This window comes from Mustela erminea, chromosome 1 (genome assembly GCF_009829155.1).
Source record: "Mustela erminea isolate mMusErm1 chromosome 1, mMusErm1.Pri, whole genome shotgun sequence".
NCBI classification, from domain to species: Eukaryota; Metazoa; Chordata; class Mammalia; order Carnivora; family Mustelidae; genus Mustela; species Mustela erminea.
Window position 1 is genome coordinate 92,595,180 of NC_045614.1, and position 18,448 is coordinate 92,613,627.

General features: G+C 49.3%; 1 protein-coding gene across 1 annotated transcript in view; it reads left to right on the forward strand.

Annotated features, from left to right (window-relative positions):
* Positions 1-18,448, forward strand: part of EPHB1 (EPH receptor B1) — a 425,495-nt gene that overhangs the window by 155,484 nt on the left and 251,563 nt on the right. The window contains exon 3 of the mRNA XM_032333747.1: positions 3,842-4,523. Coding sequence (XP_032189638.1) covers positions 3,842-4,523 — 682 coding nt within the window. The remainder of the gene's footprint in view (positions 1-3,841; positions 4,524-18,448) is intronic.

Here is an 18,448-nt window from a genome sequence, read left to right on the forward strand (position 1 = left end):
CCCCTCCCCAACACTTGCCCCATGAGAAACTAGAGATTCTACCCCAGGATACCTTTTCAGTTTCTACAGGTCTAGTTCAACCTACTATCCTGTGTTGTTGGTACTGCTACATGCACATCCAGTTGTCCTGTCCACCTATTGGGGTGGCCCTCCAATCCAGTTTCTATATCACAGAAATCTAAAAACTCAGCTCTGATCACCTGTGCTTCTCCTCACTAAAACTCATCAGTGACTTCCAGTTACCCAGGATGAAATTCAGAGTTCTAGACCAGACTCATCCTCTCCTCTTGCTTATTCCTGCACCTGTAGCTTTTTATGACTTTCTGTTACACCGGTGACATTACTCAATGGCACCAGGCCACATTTTCCCACTGCAGGGTCTTTACACTTGCTGCTCCTGGACCTCGATGCTGCACTCCTTCTCTGTTCCTCTCAGCCACCTCCAGATACACACTTCTAACTCCTCTCTGACCACCCCCTCTCAGTTTGGAGGGTCTTCCTTGACACTCCTCTGTGTATCAGGTATATCCCCTCTCTTGGCACCCTGTAATTTTCTCTCATAGCAATTAGCCAAGTATCATTATTTTTTTTTAAGATTTTTATTTATTTGTTTGACACACAGAGAGAGAGAGATATCACAGGAAGGCAGAGCAGCAGGCAGAGAGAGAAGGGGAAACAGGCTCCCTGCTGAACAGAGAGCCCAATGCGGGGCTCGAACCCAGGACCCTGAGATCATGACCTGAGCCGAAGGCAGTGGCTTAACCCACTGAGCCACCCAGGCACCCCCCAATTGTCATTATTTAGTTACTTTAATAACCATTTGTCTAATTTTTATTTCTCTTCCTAGATTATAAGCTTCATATTGTTGTATCCCCAGTGGCTAATAGAATGCCTGGCATAAAGTTCATGTTCAGTAAATATTATTTTTTCATTGATGAATAAATGAGGTATAACTCAAAAGCAAGGAGGCTGATTCCACATATCACAAACAAATAACAGTGTTTGTCCCTCCCTGCTGGGAATGCCATTCCACTCTCTCTCTGTCTGCTGAAATACTCCCTTTCTTCAAGGCCCCCAACCCTAATGGCCACTTGCCTGGAAGGCGTTCATTCCTCCTCTAGCCCGCTCTGAGCACGTTTATTTTTCCAAACCCTGTCTTACCCACTGGCAGGGGAATGAAAGGAAGAAATGAATGTGAGACTCTGTCTTCGCCTTTCCCCAAACATCAGGAAGTTATTTTTCCTTTCTCTCAATTTCTCTCTGCCCTTTCCCTTTGAATATACAGCATTCCTCCTAATTTGCTTCGATCCCTCCCTTAGGAGCTGCCATGGAATCAATTAAATCTGTGTAGAATTTTATAACTCAGGGTCACCCAGTATGATTCCTCATTTTACAGATGAGAAAACTGAGGCCCAGAGAGGTTAATGTTGGAAGTGATTACCTCTGTTGGGTCTTATAATACCAATCAGTGTCATTTTCTAAGATAAATGTTCTCAATATCCCAGCTCCACAAGAGTAGAAATGCCTCATTCTGTCTGCTTAAGACTCACTACTGGTGACAGTCTCAGTGCTAAGGTGAGCCTCAAAAGGTGGGCTTCCAGTCCTGTTCCCACATAGTGAAGCTGAGGGAGTCTTGACTACTACGAGTCAGGGACTCTGCCTGGGAAGCTTCCTCTCCTAAGTGGGGCCACAGGCTTCACCTGTGCATTGACAAAGGTGCCCCGTGTTGGTGCTGAGACTTTACACAGCCCAGTTGAAGTAGAAGTAGAAGATGGGGACTCTGCTGTTTAAACCCTTGCAGAACAAACCCGTCCTTCCCTCCGAATTCACATAGGGTCCACGGGGAAAATGTTATTTCGAAACAGCCATGAAAGGGAGAGAGGTCTGAAAATAGGAACTAAAACCACTGTCAGCAACTTTGCCCTAATATATTTGCTTCTGGTTCCAAAAACCCAGGCAAGCAGAAAGTAACTTTAACAAACACATTGAAATAGAACATAACACAGTCTTTAAGAAGGAATAAAAAGGGGTTCGTTGACTTCTAGAGAATCAATAAGAAATTAAGTAGAGTTCAGCTGAGGTGTGCAGTGTGCAAGGATCTGGAAGGAGCTCACCTGGGACATCGGGCTGGGGAAGGGACTTTCCCCTGGGGCGCTGGCAGGGGTGGGGGGAGAAGGGCCTTGGATGGACCATTACTCGGGTTTTTCGGGGGTGGGGCCCTGGGCAGCAGGAGTGGCTGGGATGTTACTCTGCAGGCCTGGGTGGGTAGGGTCAGCTCTCCCTTTGCCCATTTTTCCCCCATGCCATGCCTGGTCTTTAGATGCTCTGGCATTATGCTTGAAGGACAGCCTGGCCCTCTGGCTCCTTCAGGGGACTTAATTCTGTGCAGGAAGCAAGTGCGTCTCTTTCCCATGCACCCCAGATTGACTTCAACTTTTTAAGTGAAGAATTCTAATTTGTCCATTTCAGCTCCACACTGTGAACAATAAGCAATTAGCACAGTATTTAGAGAAATGGCTACTATTTTCTACCTTTTTTTTTTTTTTTGGCCACTGCTAAATATTAAGATCAAAGATCTTAATTTATTTTTTATTTTCACTTTAGGAAGCTTAATTTCTTCTGTCCCTTGTTTGTTTCTGGCCAACTGAACAGAATTTAACAGATGCATTGTAACTCCCTGGAATACTCCCAGTTCTTGAGGTCAGGGTCCTGAGAGCTCCCCAGTTAGGACAGCTATTTCTTCTTCCAGCCCAAGCAAGAAAGAAGGACCTGGTAGGTCTTCTCTGGTTCCTGCCACAGAATGGCGTGGTTAGGGAAGCTGTGCCTTTGTGGACCTCCTGTCCCATATTGCCTGTTACAGAAATAAGTTAGTAGGTGCATCTGGCCGTTCAAAGCACTTTCCTATCTCCTCTCTATTCTGTCTCCTCTTATGGTGTGACCATGGGCAAATTGCATATCTTTTCATTAATAAATTGGGGGTGACAGTATCTGGTTTTCAGTGCTATAGGGAAGATCGAGAGACAGCACTTAATAAACGCAATGTTTCTCTTCTTCTTCCTACCTACAGGACTGCTAAAAATGAGTTTTCTTTTCCATTGTGAAGCATGCTGTCTCTCCCCTGCTAAGAAGCCCTCCTTTCTCCTGCATGATACCCTCCAGCATTCCCTGCCATCCGGTCCCTGCTAGAAGTTTGCACACAATGAAGCTTGATTTGCTTCCTCAAGAATCTCAGCAGGCCCTACTCCTACAAGTTTTCTGGTCTAACTCTTTCAAAGGGATTGATGTTATAAAACAAAAATTTCTGAAACTCTACATTTGTTGAGAAATTCTGAAGAGCCTTATATTCATATGCTTTTCAGGACCCTAACAGAGCTTCACCACAATAAAGGAATGAGGTTCAGAACTGATTTCTGAGGTGAGGGGTGTTCTGTAGTCAGAACCCTAATCCACAGAGTGGCTGTGGGGAAGAGAGGCCATGGCACTGAGGTCTCAAGTCCCTGCTGTTGCCCAGAGCTGGAAGCTGCAAGTTGTCCCTGTGACTGTAATGAGCCATAGTCCCAATAGGGGCGCTGTTAGTTGAATGAAGGTAGGCTTTCTAGAGGGAAGTCTGTTGTTATTTCAGGGTGGCCAGCAGAGAAATCTTTGAAGTTGGCTCATGAGGAAGTGTTTTAAAGCAACTTAGGGTTAGTAGCGTTCCTGTCTTAGGTCAAGCAGCCGGGCTGGTGAGCTCGTAAGGCCCCCTCTAGCCCGAGGCTTCTCTGCTTTGCTCTCTTGGTCTTCTTACTTCTTACTCTCTCTTTTGTGTTTTCGCATGTGTGCACCCGTGGCCCTCCCGATTCAGTGGGAGGAAGTCAGTGGCTACGATGAAAACCTGAACACCATCCGCACCTACCAAGTGTGTAACGTCTTCGAGCCCAACCAGAACAACTGGCTCCTCACCACCTTCATCAACCGGCGGGGGGCCCACCGCATCTACACAGAGATGCGCTTCACTGTGAGAGACTGCAGCAGCCTTCCCAACGTCCCAGGCTCCTGTAAGGAAACTTTCAACTTGTACTACTATGAGACTGACTCGGTCATTGCCACCAAGAAGTCGGCCTTCTGGTCTGAGGCCCCCTACCTCAAAGTAGACACTATCGCTGCAGATGAGAGCTTCTCCCAGGTGGACTTTGGGGGAAGGTTGATGAAGGTCAACACAGAAGTCAGGAGCTTTGGGCCTCTGACTCGGAATGGTTTTTACCTCGCGTTCCAGGATTATGGAGCCTGTATGTCTCTCCTTTCTGTTCGTGTCTTCTTCAAGAAGTGTCCCAGCATTGTGCAGAATTTTGCCGTGTTTCCAGAGACCATGACGGGGGCAGAGAGTACATCTCTGGTGATTGCTCGGGGGACATGCATCCCCAACGCAGAGGAAGTAGACGTGCCCATCAAACTCTACTGCAACGGGGACGGAGAGTGGATGGTGCCCATTGGGCGCTGCACCTGCAAGCCTGGCTACGAGGCTGAGAACAGTGTGGCCTGCAAGGGTAAGTCCAAAGGCCTTGTAAGGCCTCTGCTTCCTGTCCACCTGGGGCAGGGACCAGTCTTCGAATTTTCCCTTCCTCCAGCTCTGGGTCACAAAGGAACAGAAATGCCTAATGGCTAATTATAAAGCTCTGGGGAACCTGTGTCCACAGCGTGAGGCATGATGTTGTTTCAGTTGTGTCCAACCAGAATGTCAAGTGTTCACAGTGAGGGAGGAGATAGAGAGGGTTCCAAACAGTAGATAAGATAAGAACTTAATAACCACTCAGTTGTATTTAGTTTGGGGATATGAACTTTCATATTCTCTCTCACATGCATACGTGTGCTCTCTTCCCCTTCCTTCCAATCCTCCCCTAGACACACACACCCCTGCATAGCATTAAGCCTGTGCTTTAAGACATGGAGGATTGGGGTTGTCATGGACAGTTCACTCAAGTGTAGTTGAGAAGTGACTGAATTTGGAAACTATTTTAGGTCATTTCGGGTCAGCTTCTCCATTTTACACAACTTGTTCCTGGACCCATGCAGCTCGTGAACTCAAAGTCCTATGCTTAGTGGTCTTGCTCCAGCCGCTCAATGCCAAGTCCTGGGGCAGGGACGGGGACTTGCTTTCATGTGTCCTGGCAGGAGATCCATTTCCAGAAATGGGGGAACGTGGTACTAGCTATTGTATTACCTTTGCTTGAATGATGCTTGGGGCATGTTGGGGAGCTGTGTGCTCACATGGGTTCCCCTCACTCCAGGAGAAATCATGTCCAGTACATGGTAATAAATGAGCTGAGCTGGCTGGAGATTCTTCTCTGAGAGTCAGTAGGAGGGTCTAGAGAGCCCTTGGCTCATTTCTTTAGGAAGTTCATAGAAGCTGAACATGGGTAGAGGGTATCCAGAGTTGGGGAAGAGAAGACTGCTTTCTTTTATGAAATTTTGCCTATAGCTGTCAAAATTTCAGATTCACATAGACCTCAGAAATGACAGCCTTGACCCTAGTGAATCATTTAGGCTGCTCCAGACCTTTGGGGGACAAACTGGAGTTGCAGCTGTATTAACTCCATCGTGAGCATCCTGTCAGTTGTCCTCCCTGATGTCACCCCCCTTCTGGCCTAAGCACAAGGCTGTCCTTGACTGTCTCCTTTCCCACTTCTCTGCTCCCCAAATGCATGCAGCCAGGCACCAGGCACAGGCTCACTAAGGCCCATCAGCCCTGCAGTCCTTTGGACTCAGCTAATTGCCTGGGCTGGGACACTCATGCGGCCTTTCTGAGGCCTGCTGAGAGCAGAGTGTTAGGCCTTTGTGTCTTTATTGGATTTCTTGGTTATGGACCCTGATGGATGGTGTGGAAACAGAGGAGAGAGAGTGCCAGATCAAGTGATGAATCAAGACAGACAGTTTTAACACCAGACTTGTCCGGCCCCACCGTGCTCCTCTTTGTCCTCTTGGTTGGGGGTGGGGGGGATGTGTCCTCTTGGACATTTGTCAGGGCCTGAGTTGGGACCCAGGCACTGGGCTGGATTCTTAAAGGTACAGGTGCAGCAGCTGCCAGACACGCTTGCAAGGGTTCTGGTGGTTTCTCCAGCTTCAGTGAGCTGCCATGTTGCAGTTGCTGGCTGGGGCCTTCTCCTTTCTCTCATTATTTCTCGAGCGGAATGACAGGAACCAGAGCAAGCATTGATTGGTTCTGGTTTAATTGCACCTCCAGGAACAGGTTTTCATTTCTTTGGGCTAATTGGAACTTTTCTTTTGTGGGGGGTTCTGCCATCCGTGTGGCATGTCAGTCACCTCCTGTGGTTTGCTGTAGGAGGGCCTGTGGAGACAAATGTGTAAATCCAAGTGGTTTCTTTCCATTCTCCTCACCCAGCTCCAACCCCCTTCTGACTGTTGGTGGACATGCCTCATCTAGAGTTGTTATGAACCTGACTTGATTTCACGGGTTGCTTATTGCAAATGCACTGGAGACTGGAGGAAATGCAGAGGACATGCACAGTCACTTTTCTATTTTAGGGACACAGGCAGCCATGTTTTGGGGGCATTTCTAAGAGTGGAGATTCGCAAGCCCGGTGGCATCATGGGTCTTGCAGCCCAGCAGCCTGGCTGAGCTTAGTGTCCTAGAAGGGCAGAGAAGAACCTTTGTTTTTCTGTCTCAAGAACTTCAAGATGCTTCCTTCAGATCTTAGCCATTGGCTCTGCTGGCCATCTGGCTCTGATGGCTGAGCCAGAGCTCCCTTCCCAGGCCTTAGCAGGCTACCCCAGGGAGGTGAAGAGGCCTTGGCCATGGACGGTGATCTTGGGAGGACTCTGTACCCTTTGGAGGGGGATGGGCAGTGCAGGTGGGAGGATTTGTGACTGGTGCCTGAAGTGTGTCTCCAAGTGAGAGTACCTCACCCATTTCGGCAGCTCCATGCTGTGTTGTCAGATGGGCACCATGTAGCCCTTCACAGGCATTGTGGGACAGCCTGCCCAGTGTAGCCTGTTTTCATGAGGCCAGCAGTGCAGAGAATGGGGGATGTCAGAGAGCTGTCGGTGAGTCTCTTTCATGGATGGTTCTGGGCTTCACATATTTATATTGACCTGATATATTTTCTGGATGGTTCTGGGCTTCACATATTTATATTGACCTGATATATTTTCTTTTCTGGATATTTGAATCTGGGCCTTTGCCTGTGTCAGATCTGTAGAATACACTTTACATTATTTTTTTGGCAAGACATTATTTTTTTACATTATTTTTTTGGGCAGGAACTTGATTCTGACCTTCCCTTTGCATCTGCTGAACCCTCTCCTGTCAGAGTCATGGGGACCAGACACTCAGTTGTGCAGAAACACCTGGTGATCAATGAGGCAGCCCTGCCAGTGAAGAATGGTCCTGGCCTAGAGCTGCTCCTGTTCTGAAGAGAGTAGTGGTGAGAGGGCAGACAGGCAGAGGCAGCTGTGGGGGGGATCTTACACATTAGGATGTGTGGCAAGTGGCAGATGCACTTTCTAGAGGGTTCCATGACCTGAGGTCTCTGCCAAACTCATCCTTTCTGTGTACACAGGTTTAGCCGATCAGGCAGAATCATAGTAACCTGCTTAGCCCTCCAGTGACTGTGACCCCATCTATGAAATTGTTAATTACTAGGAAAATGATCCATCTGCCCCAGCTTCAAGCCTTATGCTCATAGTCTAGTGGATTAATGAGCAATCATAGCTTTGTCTTTACCCGCCCCATACCTTCCCTACTTAGGTTGATGACTATGTCAGTTTTCTGTGTGGGTCCCTGCAGTCGGTCAGTGCCTGGGGCTGGGAACCCTGAGAGCTGGTGTTTGGCAAGCTCTCTCTGTGGACCCTGAAATGTTGCAACATCTGAAGTTGGTGTCAGGGAGGACGGCTGGGTGGAGACTGATGCTAGGGGGAACCTGGCATGGGCAGGCCTCTTAGCTGGGCTATAGGATCCCATTTAGGGGCCCAGGGATGGGTCTCAGGTGCTAGGACAGCCTCTGGAAGACAGATCCTAACTGGAGCAATGTACCCATGGGGCTTGATTTTGTTTCTTGATTTTGAGTGCTCCTTGAGGGCCTGGCTTTCCCTCCCAGGTATATTCCCTGGAGCTTCCAAAAGGAGCTTCCTCATCAGCCTGCCTTTCCAGCCCCGTCCAAGACTCAGGGAATGACAGTGACCTTTCTATCCATGACCTTCCCTCTCATCCTCTCTTATTCCTGCTCCAGGAGGAATAGGTCAGCCCAGGCTCACAACTGTTGAGGGCACACACTGACCCATGGGGCTCAGGCCTTCATTGTTGGTGCTGTCACTCAAGGGGGGTTCAGGGACATGAAAGGGGAAGAGGGTGCATCTAAGCAGAAGAAGCCTACCCCAGAGACAGGAGCTGGTTTTAGACCTGACTCTGCTGTGAGCTTCTGGTGGTTTTTAGATAAGTTCTTCCCCAAGATAGCCTCGTCTTCTCTGCCTGCCTCTCAGGGTGTGTAAATCAAGTAGATAATGGATGTGAGAATGCTCTGGAAGCCACGTGATGCCATGTCATTGCCCTTAAGCCTGAAAACACACCATCTGACTCTGGCCTCTAAGGCAATAAGATTCTAGAAGGAAGGTGGTATGTGGAATCCCCACCCAGGGACACAGGGCAGCAGGTCATGTGAACATTCCGTCATTACCTGCCTGTGCCTGTGCAAGCCCAGCTCCATGACTGTCCGGCAGTCACCAGGGTTCTGCACGTATGTGAGTCACTGTCCCTCAACAAGTCAGTGGGTCAGTTAACACGCATTTGAAAGTTGTGGCTCATGCAGCCTGCCTTGAGGCAGGTGGGGCAGTAGGTGGTCTGTGTGAGCTGAAGGTCTAAGAAGACTAGAAGATGATGGTCATCTGAAGCAATGATTCTTGATCCTAGGGTGAGTGTGGGAACCCACAGGAAAGGTTTTATAAAATGACATCCTTAGGTGACCCCTTCTGAGATATACTGTTAGGCTAAGGGGAGCCCAGGCCAAGAACCCCAGAACCATCCATGTTGCTGGAGTATAGGAGAAGGGGGGTTGGGGGAGGTCCCTGAAGCCATCTGGGGCCTGTGGGATTTGCAGAAAGGGTACCCCTAAAGGGATGTAAAGGTGCCTGGGAAAAGGGACTGAAGGAGTGGGCTAGAGGTGGGGTGGACTGAGCACAAGGCCAGCGGGCCAGCAGGGAGGACAGGCTCAGAGCATACCTGCCCCTGGAGTAGGGGTTGGAAGACTGTGTAGGGCCCTGACATGCTGAGCTGCTAGGAAGCCTGCAGAGGAAAGAGGGGCAGAAAGCTGAGGGAGAACTGTCTGGGGTTACTGAAAGGAACGGCCCTCCTTGCAGCTGGCTGACACCAGCTGGGTCACTTGGGACCATCCTGAGAACACTCATCAGGGGTGCCACTGCTGTCCTCAAGGGCACGGTCAAACCTGCAGGACTCCTGTGCTCTGCTCAGGGCCTGCCAGTCAGGCTTGGGGCTGAGGATTCATGTTCCAGAGCCAGGAATCCACATGGCTTCTCCAGGGGGCCCTCAGGTTGCCTGAGACTATTCCAACTCCGGATGTTGGCAGGACCTTGACAACTTCTAGAGAAGACCAGAGCAGTTCTTCCTGCATCCCTGTCTCTCTCACTAGAGAGAGAGACATCCCACCCCCCGCGTGTGTCAAAGCCCTGAGGCAGGGTCTGAACCCTCTCCGGGGCTGTCTCACGCAGCCCTCCTAGGCGCTCTGCAGGCCAGGCTCTTCGCTGCCATCGCCCCAGAGGCCTCCTCTCTTCTTCCCTGCTTCTGCACTCTTCTCTCTCCAAATAGGGACTTTTTTCCTCAGTAATTTTCCACCTACATGTAAATTCCTTCATGCCTGGAAACCCAAGGGACATTTTGAACCTTTCAACAGTTTCGGCGCCTTTGTCAACTTGAGCGGCGGCGATGAGCCAATTTATAAGCCTGGGGGAGTTGAGACGAAAAATCTGCAGGATTTGAAGGTGGAGGAAAAATGTGTCTAATTTTGCTCCCCTTGAAAAAAGTTGCTGGGGCCAATTCCATCTCCCTTGGGGTTGCTGGTCCCAGCTTTGGGTCACCACAGCATCCTCATCCTGGTGCTGAAAGAGAAGTTGGGGTCTCGCAGGGAAGGTGTGTGCGTGTGTGTGTGCACATGCATGCGTGCACAGAGCTGACAGCTGCATCCAGGGTACTGGGGAACCCTGGCCGCTGGCTCCTGCCCATCAGCTGTTGGCTGGGAGTGAGGGGAAGCCTGCACTAGACAGCTTCCTCTCAAGCCCCAGGGAGACCAACTCTGCTCAGGGCTTGGGGAGGCCAGGGTTATTAACACCACAGCATTGTAAGATGAGCTTCATAATAGGATTTCCCAACAGGCTACTTCATTTAGAAGTCTCTCGGGCTTCCTCTACTCCCTACGGTGGCCCTGCCCAGCGCCCTCCAGAGAGGAATCCAGTGTAATTGGCTGGATTTAATGGGCTGTGACACCGGCATGAGCAACAGCAAACCGAGCTGGAAGGAGGCCCCACTGCCTCGTGGACTCTGGCGTATGGGGCGTGAGCACTCATCCCGGACCCTGGGGGTGGTAGGGCATGGCAAGTGTGGGGAGAGAAGGGGAGCGTTGGGTTCCAAGTCCCATTGTGTTCTGCACTGCCCCTCTGCCTTTGAAAAACAAGGCTAGAAGCACCCCAGTTCCACTAGTGTTGAACAAACAATTGTGATTCTCCCAGGTCAGTGCTGGAGTGACTGGGATTGATTGCTCGGTGCCTGAGAGCTGCCCTGGGTGGGAGCCCATGACTTCATAAATGTGTGCCATCAGAGATGCCGACAGACACACTACGCGGTCATTACTCAAAGGCTGTAAGCAGTAGAAATGTCACTGGGTTAGCGGTTCAGTTGGGGCCATGCACGGCAACTTCACTGACCCATGAAGACCCAGAGAGTCTGAAACTCCCCGGGCTGGGTGGGTGTGTGGGATGCTGAGAGACCATCGCTTCTGACCACCGTATCATCCATAAAGAGAGCGTTTGTGGGTACCAGTCTGGAGAGCCCTGGCTAGTTAACATCAGAGGAGGGATCAGAACCCCTAGTATGGGAAGACCACCATTGGCCCCTGCATCTGAGACTGGATTTTGTTGAAATTAATCATCCTTCAACACACAACATGTATCTTCAGGACTGTCAGACTTCTCAGCTGTTCTCTCATGGATTCCCTCCCTTGCATCTGTGTTGTCCCTTGTTTTTTCTTGAGTCAGGCTCCCTGGCGCCATGGTGTGTGGCTTACATTTCCACACTGTATATAGCACAGACCTCCACATTGACCATCACTCCCTGGGTGCAATACTGTCCCTCCAGATGCTCTGATATGTTGATCTGCTCGGGAGGCCATCCAGAAGGCGCACGAGTTCTCAGGGTGGGGGGCAACCCCAAGCTCCTGGGGAAGGTTGAGGGCTAAGGCTTTATGCCAACAGAAAAGTGCAGAGGACTGGTGATGGGACTGGGGGCTGGAGACCTGGTTGTAGCCCTCTACTGGGCCCCCTAGGGCTGAATCCCAGCTTAGGCAGGGTAGTGGTTAGACTTAACCCTTTGCCTCCTGTTCCCATCTCTCTCTGGAGCTGGGAAGTCCCTACCTGAGCACAGACACTGGCACAAAGTCCCTAGCCTGGATGAAGAATCACTACATTTGATTTTGAAGCATGAAGATGAAAATCATACTTAATTAGAGCCTGCTTGGTGTGGAGTCTTCCAGTTCTGAGCCCTAGGGAGCTCTGATGATCTGAATTCTTTTTCCACCACCTTTGGCCACCAGCAAGCTGTGTTGACAGTGCCCTAATGCTCCTGGGTCTCATTTCTCCCTGAATTCACTGGGGAAGGAAGACTGAGAAGAGTCAGCCCAGGGAAGTTGCCAACAGAGAAGGGATGTCTCCCAGACACAGGAAACCACCAGAAGCAAGCCTTAGTTTGCCAAGAGCACTTTGACAGGAGCAGTGAGTTGGGGGCACTCTTGGCCTTTTCTAGGGGAGGGGTCTCTACCTGCAGAGGTCCTGTTTGCCCTCTCCTTGCTGGCTGAACTAAGAGTATGTGTATCAGTTACCTGATGGGGCAACTGAGCCTTTTGTTTCCAGGGCCAGCTAATGAGGGCAAGGCACCAAATACTGGGGAGATGTGGCTTTTTATAGAGGACTATGTCTAGGTTGGCTCTGGTCCCCAGGAACTCTCCCCTATGACAGGGAGCATCCTGCCTTCTTGTGTGCCCTCTCAGCCTGCTGTAGAATGAGTATGTGCAGCTGAAGATGTGTGGGACTCATGGTGTGTGTGTGTGTGTGTGTGTGTGTGTGTGTGTGTGTGTGCATGTGTGCTCATGGTCAGGAGGGAATCAGGAGGAAATCAACTCAGCCACATCAGGCCCTGGAGAGGTTCATGAGGGTAAGGAGGCACTATGGGGAGTCTCAAGAGGCTTCTTGGAATCATAGGACAGAAATTCAGGGCCAGGGAGGGCCAAGCTTAGCCCTAATAAGTTTTCCTTGAGGGTAGGGCCTAGTTCAAGGAAAGAGCTGGACAGGGAAATAGGTCCTTTGGTTTTGGCTCGTCCTTGGCCTCTGCGGTGGGCTGGACTTATTTGGTCTTTGGATATGACCCTTGGGGACCTGCTCTGCTCACATCCTTGCAAGCCTGGGCAGTTTTGGCCTTCCATTCCTTAGTCAAGTTGGATTCCACTCATGAGTTCATGTGGCTTGAGCGGTGCTTAGTCTCATTGTTTCTTTTAGGCACTTACTGGGCTGCTCCTGATGCCCTTTATGCTTCTATACTCAGATGGAGTGGTTTCGCTTCTAAGAATTTGCTACATTCTTAGTTCTCAGAAAGTGCTTGCAATATCCAGAGGACAAGGGAGCCACAGGGGGCTCTGTGGCCCTGGTGGGACCCAATGGAGGGTAGCCCCTCCCAGCTAGGTAAGAACTCTGAGGACATTAAGTTCAACCCACCAGATAACACTTTGCTTCTCCACAGTGGTCCCCAGCCTGCTTCCCAGCGCCTCCAGTGATGGGACACTTGGACTTCCTGAGGCAGCCTGGTTCATCAGATCCCTTCGTCCTAGCACTGAATCAGGGGCTCACTGATCCCGTCCCTGGGGGGAACTTCTGTGCAAATCTCTCTTCCCCCAGGTTAACCTTTGCTGTTATTTTAAAATGTTTTGGGGGGCACCTGGGTGGCCCAGTTGTTTAAGTGTCTGACTCTCAATTTCGGCTCAGGTCATAATTTTAGGGTCCTGGGATCGAGCCCTCTGTGGGACTCCCCACTCAGTGGAGAGTTTGCTTAAGATTTTCCTCTCCATCTGTACCTCCCTGCTCATGATTTCTCTCTCTGTCTCTCAAAAAAGAAAAAAATATCTTGAACAGGTAGTACATATGAAAAGATAGTTTCCCTCCCACTCTGGTCCTCAACAGGGTCCTTTGCTGTTCCAGTTTTTGAAATTCTCTTGTGGAGAATGGGTATGCATTTGCATCCCCGAATGTAGACCTGTCTTTTCCCCACTTGCACAGGGCCATATTACATGAGCTTTCCATCTAGTTCCCCCCCACCCCTTTCTTATTTAACGATGAAGGTTAACAGTAGCTTGGCTGTATCACAAAGACATTTGCCTCATTTTTAAAAATGATTCTGAAAAAAAAAAAGATTCTGTAGTATTTTATTGAACTGGTGTGCCTTTTTGGTCCTTCACATACACACATTTAGATTGCTTCTTGGTGTTTTTTGTTGTTGTTATTTATTTCTAAACAATGTTTCAACAAATACCCTTGCATTTATCTTTGTACTTGTGTGCAAGCTTATCTGTGAGTCAAATTCACTAATTAATTTATTCAATGAATATTTATTGAGGACTTTCTACGTGCCAGGCACTTTTCTAAGAACTAAGATCATAGGAAATTCTTAGAGAATTTGCTGATCAGAGTATAAAAATTTTTAATTTTGATAGCTATCCCCAAACAGTCCTCCCAAAAAAGGTGTTTTCTACTAATTTTTCTCCCTCCAAGGGTGTAAGAGAGCTCCTGCTCCCTACACTTTGGCCAAGAGAATGAAATGTCCATCATTTTTATCTTCTCCAATCTGATAGATGAAAATCGGTCTCCCACTGTGGTTTCAGTTTACATTTGTCTTGCTATGAGGGGCATTGACCGTGGCAGAGTCCCATGTGTTGCCCCGTTCAGGAGTTGTTCAGGACTTGACAAGAGTGCCTGTTTGACACATCATTAAATCGGGTGAGTCTGCTCATTGCAGACGTTTGGGGTTCGCTCCCTCCATGTGTGACATGGTCTACCCTTCACGTTCCACTGTCTCATTCGCTCCCGCAGGGCATCCTGCTTTTATCCGCTTTGTCCATCCATAGCATCAGGCCATCTTGGTGCATGATGCTCATTCATGATGGCATGTCTCAGTCGGTGGCAGGTGACCGGTCTGCAGATGGACAGGGCAGGTGCAGATGCTGGTGCTCAAGGGCCAGCCCCTTCCCCGAGTCCAGTCCCAGGAAAACCAGCCAGCCAGAGTTGATGGGAAATACACCTTACTTCTCCCATCCTTCCTCTCCTGCCTGAGCCAATTCTGGGCTTGCTGCTTGCCCTGTGCAGCCCTGCTGTGCCCCACACATCTTTCACCTCTCTCTCTCTCTTTTTAGATTTTATTTATTTGACAGAGAGAGATAGTGAGAGAGGGAACACAAGCAGGGGGTGTAGGAGAGGGAGAAGCAGGCTTCCCGCCAAGCAGGGAGCCCAATGTGGGGCTCGATCCCAGGACCCTGGGACCACGACCTGAGCCGAAGGCAGATGTTTAACGACTGAGTCACCCAGGCGCCCCACCTCTCACCCTACCCCACATTCTTTTCTTCAGTTCTTTCAGCTTACTTCTGGGGCCTCGGGCTTCAGCACTCCCTGGTGGATCCTTCTAAACCGCCCCTTCGTAAATCACCAGCGCGTAGCCCTCACCTGCCTCAGCCTTCTCTTCATTTCTTCTGCACAAACCCACCCTCAGCAGACCTGCCCAGCAGCCTCAGCCCGGCCCCTGAGCAGGCACATGCTGCACTCCAGGCCCCAGCTCAGCCCTCCCACAGCTTTGTTTCTGCCAGCAGGCTTGCCTTGAGCCCTGGGAAGCTGCTCACTGCCTCCTTCTCTCTGTGGCTTTTGTCTTCCAGCTCTGCGGGTTTTCTTTCTCTCTGAGGCCGAAGACTTCCTTCCTCCCTTCCTTGTTTCACTGCGTCTCTGTCCTTTCCTTGCTCCCCTCTCCTCCTCTGTGCTCTCTCCCCTCCCTGCCCCTTCCTTTTCTCTACCCGCTTCCTTCCTCATGCGTTTTCTGTTAAATATACTCAGGTTAAAAAAAATAAGTCAACTTAAAGAAAAATAGTAAAAAATACATGAAAAAACCTAGCTCGTAGATATGGCCAAAACCAGTAAAGATGATATGCAAATGGCTGATGTTTGAAAAGAATGCTGACTTGCCCCAGGAACTTAGGCTAAGGAAACAGTTCACACACTCTTCAGGCCAGTGCCTCGGTTCATCATCAGACCATGGTGAGGGCTGTAATGTGGATACAGAACCAACCTTTCTGGATTGGCCTCCAGCTTGCACTGAACCACTAACACAGCTTGGCTTTCTTTTGCAAAGACTATGCACCAGAAGCTCTGCCTCCATCTTTCCCTACATTATTTCTTAAATCCTTACAACAGCCCTATGAGTACATATGGTTATCAGCCTCATTTTTCAGTGGAAGATACCGAGGCACAAAGAAGCTAAGTAACTCTGTCAGGGTCACACAGTGTAAGGACTCTGGGGCCGGCTGGTAACCACCATTCTGTACTCTCCCCTCTGATACCACCCGCCCTCCAAGCTGGAGAAAAACAAGATTCCTTAGGGGCACATCTGTGATTTGTGGTGGGGTTTGGGGCTTCAGTATCCCATCTGGGCTGAGATACAACCCTTCACTAAGGGACCCAAGGAAAAGTCCTAAGTTAGATGTGCATTTCCCATTGACTAGGGATGATCCAGGAGGTCCATGGAGGGACTGTGCTGGAAGTGGGAACCCCTCTGCCTCCATCTTCTAGCCAGCCTCAGTCTCCTTCTCCCCACACTCCTCATGGGCAGGTCCATGCCTGCTGTTTCCCTGCGTCCCAAATGGCCACTCTGTGCCATCTGTTAAATGAGGACCAAACAAAATGCATCGAAAACAAAATCTGTGAGAGCAGGGTGAGCGCTGAGGAGGGAGAAAACCTTTGCAGGAGGATGTGTAAGGAAACATCCAGGAGCACTGAGTAACACAAGCTCCAAGGAAACCAGGCAGGGACCAGGCGGGAAGTCTCTGACGAGGCCTGTGTTTGTGGAGGTGATGATGGTAGAGCCAGATGGAGGAAGTAACCAGTGATGGCAGAGGCCTTGTCTGTCTGTTGTCCAATATAGTGACACGCTGTGCACACACACGCCCAGAACAAAATCAACAGAATGGCCTCAAGCCCATACGTTGTGAAATCCTTTCACTAGAAGCCGGTGATAATGCCTCAGTTTGACAGAGGACATAAGGTCAGTGCAACGTGTGTGTTGCAAGTGAAAAGTGACAATCTGCTCTTTGCACAAGATGGATAGAGCTTCTCACTGAAATTGTAGGGAATATGCAACAGCCTTGCCAAATCATGAACTTGGCAAAAATTTGTCTGTTCTGGGAATTAGGCGATTTGAGGGTTTCTGTTTGGTTTTTGGGTCTGCCCCACACATGCCTGCATTGATCCGGACACGGAGGTCCTTGGGACCTGGGGCTTTTCTTTCCCTGCTGGTTCTGTTTGTCTTCCCCTTCGTATCTTGGGCCAAGCTGGTCTCCCTGCTTTCTTTTCCTCCATTTATTCTATTCTCTTGTGTGTCTTCTCTCTGGACTTGATTCAAAAAGGAAGAAAAGAGAAACACATTTCATTGGTAGGAGTTGAATGAATGGATGGTTTTTTCCATTCACTGTTTTTATTTTTTCCGTAGGAAACTGTTTAGGTGCAAATTGCAATAAAAACGAGTTCTTTCATTTAGAAAATATAGGAAATCAATGTTTATCATTAAAATCAATTGCAGATATTACAAGAGTGATTTTTATCATCAGAATTATTAATATATAATCACACATGTTGATAATGAGATCATTTTATTAAAAAGAACAGAAACTTCTTTTTTTTTTTTTTTTTTTTAAGGTGTCTTTATAGAATGCCCTGCTTCTCTGTGCTCATTTCTTTGCTTTTCTGGAGCATATTCTGCCTTTTTTCAGCTTTTTCAACCCCATTCTTGATTATTTTCCCCTTTGGAGAATTCTTTCGAGGTTCCTTTTTTTCCCTAATGACTTTTAAATCTTTTAGTTCAGCTACTGGTTAAAAGCAGCAACCAAAGCTGTTGATTGTTGAATTTAACTTTCCCAGTCAGAGTGACTGATTCTGTCTTTGGGGTTGATGATGCCCCTCCCTCCTTTGTGGGCACCTCTGCCCACTCACCTAAGAATTTCCTTTAATGGAAACTCAAGTATTTGGGCCTGACAGCACCAAAGTGAGCAGTAGATCACACTTCCCTCCAGGACTTTCCACAGCCCTGGGGGCAATGGCTTGGCTCCCCAGAGAAGGTAGCCCATTAGTACTCAAGCCATATACCCACTTCCTAAGGACCCAGGAGAAGTAGGCAGAGGAGACTGCCCCTGGACATCCAGTGGGTTGAGGGCCCCCATCCCCTCCCTACCGTGCCTTCCCGCAGGGGCAGGGCCTTTTCAGGCCTCTCCCCACAGGCTCCTTCCCTGCCCATAACTGTGTCCTGGCCCCTCCTTCTAGGCCACAAAGAGCTCTGTAGACAGACATTGTGCGCTGTTTGCCAACACGGGGGCCCAGGGACACAGAGGGGCGAGGGAGAAGCCATCTGCTCTCTCCTTTCACACAGACCTTTGCTTTCTCCCTTTCACTCCCCTCGCTCTCTGTCTTTGAACGTGCATACAAAAATAAAAAAAAGCAGTTGCTAATTAGAGCAAGAGAATGAGAGTGAGCCTGGAAGGGGGTGCTGGGGAGAGGCAGCCCCTGTGCAAATCAGCCCGCTGGTTAGAGCCCGCTGAGGAAGGGGGAGGGGGCGCTGAACGGGCTTCGGAGGGATATTTTGACAAAATAAGCAACAAAGCTGCTGTTTCAGAATGGTAGAGGGGCTTTGTCTTAACTTCTCATGATAGAAGGGGAGGAAATAAGAAATGACAGAATTTCTTGTAACTCCCACTGCTGGTGCCCACCGACCTTTGCTTTCCTATTTTCACTTTCTCAATAGCCCCATAAACAATAGTCTCTATGGGGGGGGTGCATTTAAATGTGTCCTTTTATGGGTAATTTTTGTTCTGGCTGATAGCTAGTGGGAAATCACTGGCTTGGCTTTCCATGGGGGATTTGCTGGCTGAGGAGAACCTTC